The following is an 8,769-nucleotide window of genomic DNA, read 5'->3' as shown; positions in this document are numbered from 1 at the left end:
AGTCCAGGGTGTGGGGGGCTGGGGTCGCTGAGCCCGCCTCCCATCCTCAGCCCCTCCAACAGGTTGCATCAGCTCTGGGCTCAGGCTGGCGGCCCAGGCGGGGAGGAGGGGGGTAGGGGGCGTTAGGAGGGGTGGGGCAGTCAGGCGGACACGTGTCCCTGTAAGGAGTGAGAGGCATGACCACTCGGTGAGGGTGGAGGGAAGAGGGGGGTGTGCGGGGGACCCGGGCAGGGAAGAGACAGACAGCAAGAGAGAGTGAGTCTGGGGTCTGGGAGGAGAGGCTATCCCAGCTCCAAATGGCCATCTCATCTGCTGAGGGGTCGGTATCTCTCTCTTTCTGTCTCTGTCTCTACCCCTCTATCTCTTGCTGCCCTCTTTTTCTCCATGTCTCAGTGAGTAACTGTTGGCGTCTCTCCCCTGAGTCCCTCTCTCTCTCTCCCATCTCTTGCTTTGTCAGCCTCTCCCTCTTGTCTCCAATTATCTCCACTTGTCTCCCTGTCTCTCTAATCCCTCTCTTCCTGTTCCCCTCACCTCATCTTTGTGTCTCTGTTTCTATATCTATCTGTCTGTCACTATCGGACCCCCCCGACCCCCTTCATCTAGTTCTTCCCACTTTGTAAGCCCCCCTGCTCCATCTCTGAACCCCCCACCCCATTTCTCTGCCCACAGGATGGAACTGCAGGATCCAAAGATGAACGGAGCCCTCCCTGGGGGTGCTGTGGAGTGAGTCGGGGACTCAGGGGGTTGAGGTCAGGGATCAGAATTACCTTCTCATCAGCCTCAATTTCCCTGCCTATTCTAGCTACAGGCAGGAGCATGAGGGCTTCCTGCCCAGCCATAGTCCTTCTCCTGGGAGGAAGCCAGCCCAGTTCATGGATGTGAGTGACCCCACAGGATCTGTCCCAGCTGCACCTTGCCCAGCTCAGCCCCTCCCCTACTGCTCCCTCTTCCCGGTTATTCCCTTCAGCTGTTTTGCCTCTGATCGCTGCCCCACCCTTCCCTGTTCCTCTCCACTTCCAGCCGCTCCCCTCTAAAATCTCACCTAGCCTCTCCCTTTCCAGCTCTCCTCCTCTTCAAATCCTTTTCCTTCCTCTGATGGCCCTTCCTGGGCTTCTCCTCTGCCCCAGTCGCTTCCTGCCTAGTCTTTCCCAGGCCCCGGCACTGGTCTCCTTCCCTGGTCCCCCTCCCCATGTGTGCCCGGGCCTTGACCCTTACCCGCAGTTCGAGGGGAAGACATCGTTTGGAATGTCAGTGTTCAACCTCAGCAACGCCATCATGGGCAGCGGCATCCTGGGGCTGGCCTATGCCATGGCCCACACAGGGGTCCTCTTCTTCTTGTGAGTCCTAGGCAGTCTGGGGTGGGGGAGGGGTGTGGTGGGCAGGCGGGAGGCCTGGGGGCCAAGTCCGAGCAGTGCCATCTGCCACAGGGCCCTGCTGCTCTGCATCGCTCTTCTGTCTTCGTACTCCATCCATCTCCTGCTGACCTGTGCTGGTGTTGTAGGTGAGACCCAGAGCTCAGCCTAGACCTTGGACCCCAGATCCTGGACCCAGGACCCCAGACACCACGCTCAGCTCTCTGGGCTCCAGACCCCAGATGGCACCCTGGCCCTCAGACCTCATCTGGGCTCCCAGGTTCCCAGCCCTCAGCCCTCAGTCTGGCCATCAAACCAGAGCCCCCATCCCAGACCACTCCACGCCACTTCTAGCCCCCACCCCTCAGTCTCCAGCACACGTACCCATGGAAGCCAGCACCGCAACCCTGAGACTGCCGGTCCTCAGCCCCCAGCTCTCAGACTTCACTCCTGCCATGGTCTCAGCCCATATCCTGCCCCAAGACCCCAACTACCCACATCCGGCCCCCAACCTTCTCCCTGGCCACAGATCCACCTACCAGACTCCAACCCCAACTGCTTAGCCCTCACCTCCAGCTCCCAGCAATGAGGCCCAATTAGCCCAAGCCCCAGCTCCCCAGCTCCCAGATTCTCTGGCCTCCAACTCATCCCTGGCCTGGGCTCCTCGACCCACAATCTGTTCCTTTCTGTTCCCCTCCCCTCCAGGCATCCGAGCCTATGAACAGCTGGGACAGAGGGCGCTGGGGCCTGTGGGGAAGGTAGTGGTGGCCGCGGTCATCTGTCTGCACAATGTTGGGGGTGAGGACTCTGGGAGGTGGGGGTCAGCTTGGGGGAAGAGGGTGGGCTGAGGTGGGCTTCCCCAGGCTGGGGTGGGAGGGAGATGAGAGGGATCCTTCTGCTTACACCTCCCCCCACCTGCACCAGCCATGTCCAGTTACCTGTTCATCATCAAATCCGAACTCCCCCTGGTTATCAGCACTTTCCTGGACATGGACCCTGAGGGGTGAGTGTGCAACACCCCTTGGCTCTGGCCCACAGACCACTGATTCTGCCCGTGAGGTCTGGCTACTAGCTTCAACTGTGTGTCCAGCTGACCCCCAGGTCTTCCATTTTGAGACAGTTGGGCAGAGGCCAGTTTGTTCAGACTGCGATTCCTGTGTGTTGTGATGCCAGTAGTATGTGTGACTGTTGCTCTGGCTGTAGGAGTCCAGTAAGACCATATGTTGATTTTTGTGACTGTTCTGGCTGACTCTGTGTGTGCAGCGTACTCTGATGTTGACCGTGTGGCTGTACCTATTCAGTTGACCTGAACTCTGTCCGTGGGTTTGATTCTGTGACTCTTATACTGGCGGGTTCTCTGGCCATCTGTATGCTAGCTGACTACAGCTGTGTCCTGTATACTGTGGCTCCAACCATGTGTGTTTGACATTTGCTTACTCTGACTTTTTCTGTCCAGTGGATTCTGTTTGATTCTGGGTCCATTAGGCTGGCTGAATCTGTCTAGCTATAAGTGTATGGTCACTGACTCCAAGAGAGTATGTGCATGTGTGTGTGCAGTGTACCGTGGTGCCAGCTAAGTATACGTGATTTGTGTTTAACTTTCTGCGTTTAACTTGGTGACCATCGTTCTGGCAAATTCTTTCTGGCTGTTTGTGTGTGATCCTGAACTACAGCTGTATATGTCTTCTGTATTATGGTTCTAGCCATGTATGTTTGCCTGTCGTTCTGAGTATGTATCCAGCTGACTGTCTGTCTGTTTAATTCTGGATCCATCGGCTGGCTGAACCTTTTCAATTGTTTGTATATGATAGCCGATTCTGTGTATACTCTTAGATCTTTGGTTTGATCCTGAAACCATCCAGGTAGCTGACAGTCTATGTGACTAGGTGTGTCTAATTATTATAATTAGCTCCCACTGTATATATGACCAATGGTGCTTTGTTGGTTCATGTCTGTGTAACTGTGTGTCTAAGGTAGAAAGAGAATGTGTGAATACCTGGAGCATAGTAAGCACTTAATAAAATTCTTCTGAATAAATGAGCAGTTGTTCAGCCAATTCTGTATTAACAGACTATCTTGCCTGGGCACCTCCCTCCAATCTCTGTACAGATCCTGCTCTTTCTTTGAGCTTGGTTCCAACTGAGTGGCCAGCTGGCTGATTCTGTCTCTATTTCCATCTTTGACTGTGTGGCCAAATCGGCCTGCCACTTTCAGGTGCTCAACAAACCTTGAGTTGTTCAAACAACCACACATGTGTGTTTCTGACTTTTTGTCTGACTCTGCATTGTTGCCTGCCTACCAGATCATCAGGCTGGTGTTCTACCTATCAGACATACCAGGGTTATGAATCTCTCTGTGTCTGGTACCTTGTGTTGGACTATGTGAGTCTGGCTGATGTGGGGTATTGTTTGCTCATCTGGTTGTATGTCCATTTGAGGTCTGATGGCACAGTTTTGTCCAGCTGTGTGTGTGTTTTCAGCTATATCCCTCTGACTATGTGTGACTGACAGTCTGATAATCCGTCTGGCTGTTTCCATCAATCATTTTGTGCCATTTGTCTCTGCAACCACCTGGATGACTTTTCACAGCTGAGGGGTCAGCCCATCTCTCCTGACTGCATGCAGAAACCTCTCTGTCCAGCTGTCTTCTATGAGCGTCTTCCTGACAGTTTTCTTTGGTAGGCAGCTACTCACTATGTTTACCTGTCTCCTTAGGGACTGGTTCTTGAAGGGAAACCTCCTCATCATCATTGTCAGTGTGTTAATCATCCTGCCACTGGCCCTCATGAGACACTTGGGTAAGAGGCTTCCTGAGTTGGTCATTGGATGGTGGAATTAGAGAAGGGGAGCCAGATTCAAAGAATCTCCACTTTCAAGGGCTGTGGAATACCAGAGGAGAGCTTGTTTGGTGTGGATTTTTTTTTTTTTTTTTTTTTTTTTTGGGTTTTGGGGCTTCCTAGATGAGCTGACCACCTCACTGTCCTGGAATGACTGAGAAACAAAGGCAGAACAAGGACCCTGGTTAGGGTCCTGCAGGTCAGTCTCATCTTTCACACGCTCCTACTGTCAACCGCTATTTGTTCACATATGACTTACTTCTCAACCATATTATAACCCTAAGAATATTCCCATCACTAATTCTGCTGTGTGTGTGTGTGTGTGTGTGTGTGTGTGTGGTGGGGGGTGGTCCAGATAGAAGTAGAAGTTTGTGCAAAGTGTGGCAAAATTGGGGTGAGGGGGCCTTGAAGGCCAGCCTGCGGGGGTTGATATTTGCTCTGGGGGGGTCCCTTGATTTCTGAGGCTCCATATATTGCCCCTTGCAGGCTACCTGGGGTATACCAGTGGTCTCTCTCTGACCTGTATGCTATTTTTCCTCATTTCGGTGAGTCTGAGGGAGAAGGACATGAAAAAGTGCGGAGGGAGTTTGGGGCGTTGGGACATAGCCTTCCCCATGACCTCACTTCCACACCCTCCCTCCCCCAGGTCATCTATAAGAAGTTCCAGCTTGGGTGTGCTATAGGCCACAATGAGACAGAAGTGGAGAGGAAGAGCCCCCCAAGCCTCAACACAAGCTGTGAGGCCCAGATGTTCACAGCTGACTCACAGGTTGGTGTGCAGGCATATGTCTATGCCTTGCACCTCACTCAGGTCCTCTGGTTCTGTCACACAGTGCACTCTGCTCAGAGTGGAGCCAGGTTTCAGACACTGGGGGCTTCCATGTGTCTGATATGGAGGGCAGTGGTGGGGCTGGGGGAATGGGGAGGAGAGGATGGAACCCTGCAGGCTCTAATCTCTTGTACTTGGGCCACTCCCCCAGATGTTCTACACAGTGCCCATTATGGCTTTTGCTTTTGTCTGCCACCCTGAGGTGCTGCCCATCTACACAGAACTCTGCCGGTGAGTGGGCAGGCAAGTGGGCGTGCGTGATGGGGCAGCAGGTGGGGTGATAGTCATAAGCCACAAGCCCTACAACAGTCCTTGTGCTGTAGCTTGATTGTGGCTAGATTGTGCCAAGGGAGGGGTTTGAGGTGGCCAGGAGGCCTCGGGGGATGCAGGGCAGTGACTGTTTACTAATTGGAACTTAAGTATTCTACTCTTTCAACATCCAGTACAAGTGTGAATGGACAAGTGGGGAGGCTGAGAAGATGAGATGGAGGGGTGGCATACGTGGGTGGGATGCGGAGATGGGGATGGTCAGATGGAGAGGGATGTGGATGGACAAAGGGAGGGCAGGGATGATGTGATGGGGGGATGTGTGGATGATCAGTCAGAGGGACAGCATGGATGATCAGAATGAAGGGAGAGGCTGTGACAGTCTAGTGGAAGAGAGAGGCAGAGATGGGCGGAGAGATAGGCAAAGATGGTCATATGGGGTAAGATGAATGGACAGAGAAGGGAGGAGTGGCTAGTACAGGGGAGGCAGAGATGGGCATCCCAGTGTGTACTAGCTGAACATCAGCTCTGGAAGGAGGGGACTCTGGAGGGTGGGGGATGGTTTTGAGGGGCCTGGACCAAGTCCAGGGGTCTGGGCATGACAGTTCTATGACCTCTATACCTCAGGCCCTCCAAGCGCAGAATGCAGGCCGTGGCCAACGTGTCCATTGGGGCCATGTTCTGCATGTATGCACTCACAGCAACCTTTGGCTACCTGACCTTCTACAGTGAGTGGGGCTGGGGCCAGGGTTGGGTAGGGAGCTGGTGTGGGGACTGGGCAGGAACCTGAGCACTTTCCCTCCATGCCCTCAGACCTATCAGCTTCTAAAGGGACTGTGTGCATCACACATGGAGATTTTGTCACCGTGTGTGTGTGTGTGTGTGTGTGTGTGTGTGTGCACATGCATGCACACATATATGTTTCTGGGACACTGGTCCTGGTGCTCCAGTCACATCCCGTATCCCATGTCCCATGTCCCAGGCAGCGTGGAGGCGGAGATGCTGCACATGTACAGCCAGCAGGATCTGCTCATCCTCTGTGTGCGCCTAGCTGTGCTGCTTGCGGTGACTCTCACTGTGCCAGTTGTGCTGTTCCCTGTGCGTTGGGGGCGAGGGTGGGCCCATGGAGCGGAGGGACATGGATGGATGGGTAGAGGGCATAGACAGGAATGTTTGGATGGACAGTGGAGATGGAAGCAGATGGATGGATGGATAGAGGAGGTTGGGACGGACAGACGGGGAAGGCAGAGTTGTCAAATGGATGGAGAGGGAAAAAATAGATGGACAGACACAAGGTGGACATAGATGGCAAAGCAGAAAGAATCAGGAGGACAGGGGAAGTCAGTTGGAGGGAGGAGGTGCAGGTGTCTTGCTAGACAGAAGAGGGAGGCAGGAATGGTCAGACGGGGAGAGGCACAGATAGACATTCAGGATGGAGAAATAGGGATGGCCAGAAAAAGGGTGGAGGCAGGAGTAGTGAGGTGTAGGAGGGACAAGGCTCTCAGATGAAGAGGTGGGATGACTAGACAGAGTGGGGAGATATGGAGGTTGTCAGATGGAGAGAGAGGGACAGGGATCTCAGGGTGAAAGCACAAGTGGGTGGTCAGACAGGAGGAGGCAGAGATAGTTGGATAGAGGAGGAGGACAAGATTTCAGACAGTGAATGGAGGAATAGATGGATGACCAGACAGAAGGAAGAGTCATGGGTTGTCAGACAGAAGGGAGGCAGGATGCTCATTCAGAAGTTGGAAGCACAGAAGGATGGTCAGACAGGGTGGAGAGACAGTCAGATGGAGGGGAAATCAGGGATCTCAGACTGAGGGCGATGTTAAAGACAGATGACTACATGGAAGGGGAGGTAGTGCTTGAGCCCTGACCTGTGTCCTACCCTACTCTGGTCACAGATCCGCCGGGCTCTGCAGCAGCTGCTCTTCCCAAGCAAGGCCTTCAGCTGGCCACGCCATGTGGCCATAGCCCTGGTCCTCCTTGTCTTGGTCAATGTCCTCGTCATATGCGTGCCAACTATCCGGGATATCTTTGGGGTTATCGGTCAGTACCCCCAACCCCAGTCCCAGACCCCACCTAATATGGGCCTTGTACCCCAAACTTACATTGATTCTGTCCCTCCTGCTTGTCCTTCAGGGTCCACCTCAGCCCCCAGCCTCATTTTCATCCTTCCCAGCGTCTTCTACCTCCGCATTGTACCCTCTGAGGTGGAGCCCCTCTACTCATGGCCCAAGATCCAGGTGAGCATTCTAGGGGAGGGCTTGGGAAAGAGGGAGCATTCTGAGGAGGGAGCACTCCAGGATGGCTAGAAGTTGAAGGAACATTTTCAAGAGAAGGCTTGGCGGGGAGGGGGGCAGATGGTCTGGAAGAATGAAGGAGATTGTCATAGGAAGGGCCTGAGCAGAGAGAGCACAAGAAGGGTCTAAGAAGACAGGAAGCACTCAAAAGCAGGCTGGCTTATAGGAAGCATTCTTCAGACAGATGGAAGGAGCACTCTTAGAAGAGGGTTGGAATGTTTTCAAGGAGGATGCGGGAGAGTACTCCCTGAAGGGTTCTAGGAAGATGGAAGGAGGATTCACAGGAAGGCGCTGGTTTTAAGGAAGGAGAGGGAGCAGGAAAGGAGGGTTATGAATGAATGGGGCACTCTCTGGAGGGGGTGGAGGGCTTGAGGAACATCTTTTGGAGGAGCTTGGGTGTAGGTACCCAACCAGCTCCATCTTTTCTCCCTCACATCCACAGGCTCTGTGTTTTGGTATCCTGGGGGTCCTCTTCATGGCGATCAGTCTAGGTTTCATGTTTGCCAACTGGGCCACAGGCCAAAGCCATGTATCTGGACACTGACCAAGCCCTGCTCCGCCTGGGCCCCCGTGTGCAGGTGCCTGCGCACGTGGAGTAAGATGGGGCTGCTCACCCGGGTCCCTCCTGCCTGGGGTGTGGAGGTGCCTGGTTCCCATCAACATGGCTGTTGGAGGTAGGGGGCTACAGAGGCTGAAGAGTGGTCCTCTCCCTCCCTCCCCAGGGGATGCCGAGCTTGGATCGTGGCCCTAACCCCAACTCCAGCCCCATGGGAGGAGGGGGAGGCCAGGTCCTTGGGGAGCCCCTGCCCAGCCCAGTCTTTTCTGCCTCCTCCTGGCAGAAGCTGTTTGTCAGGATCACCCTCGAGCTAAAGGGGAAGAATAAAGATGCTGAATTGCAACTCTGGCTTCAGTTTTTTGATCTCTTTCTAGGACTTCTTGGGGGACCTTTCCTAGGTTCACACAGGGGTAAATTGAGGCCCCGAGAGTAGGACTGCCAGCTCTCATCTGTTCACCCATATCTCCACAGTTCAGTAGCTTGCTACACAACTCATAGATCTGTTCACTTGCTCACTCAGGAAATATCTCTTGACAGCCTACTGGCTGCCAGGCACTGCTCTAGGTGCTGGGGATATAGCAATGTATCAAGCAGACAATAACCCCTGAAGTTGATATTCTAACACA

At 53.8% G+C, this 8,769-nt stretch overlaps 1 protein-coding gene across 2 annotated transcripts; it reads left to right on the top strand.

Moving 5' to 3' along the window:
- The first annotated feature begins 247 nt into the window (after nt 1–247).
- Nucleotides 248–8,486, top strand: SLC38A5 (solute carrier family 38 member 5). 2 transcript variants are annotated; one of them, XM_007450861.1, is made up of 16 exons: nt 248–255; nt 670–723; nt 803–878; nt 1,222–1,337; nt 1,428–1,501; nt 2,058–2,150; nt 2,277–2,355; nt 4,067–4,149; nt 4,675–4,733; nt 4,835–4,957; nt 5,169–5,248; nt 5,912–6,012; nt 6,267–6,382; nt 7,189–7,333; nt 7,427–7,530; nt 8,030–8,486. In XM_007450861.1, the coding sequence occupies exons 2-16, from the start codon at nt 671–673 to the stop codon at nt 8,129–8,131; spliced, it is 1,404 nt and encodes a 467-aa protein (XP_007450923.1). In that variant the 5' UTR covers nt 248–255; nt 670; the 3' UTR covers nt 8,132–8,486. The 2 variants fall into 2 exon arrangements, with proteins under 2 accessions (XP_007450923.1, XP_007450922.1); XM_007450860.1 differs by lacking the exon at nt 248–255 and adding an exon at nt 297–319 and having other exon boundaries at nt 8,030–8,131.
- The last annotated feature ends 283 nt before the right edge of the window (nt 8,487–8,769 follow it).

This window comes from Lipotes vexillifer, unplaced genomic scaffold (assembly GCF_000442215.2).
Source record: "Lipotes vexillifer unplaced genomic scaffold, Lipotes_vexillifer_v1.1 scaffold129, whole genome shotgun sequence".
NCBI classification, from domain to species: Eukaryota; Metazoa; Chordata; class Mammalia; order Artiodactyla; family Lipotidae; genus Lipotes; species Lipotes vexillifer.
This window is presented reverse-complemented; position numbering and strand designations above follow the sequence as displayed.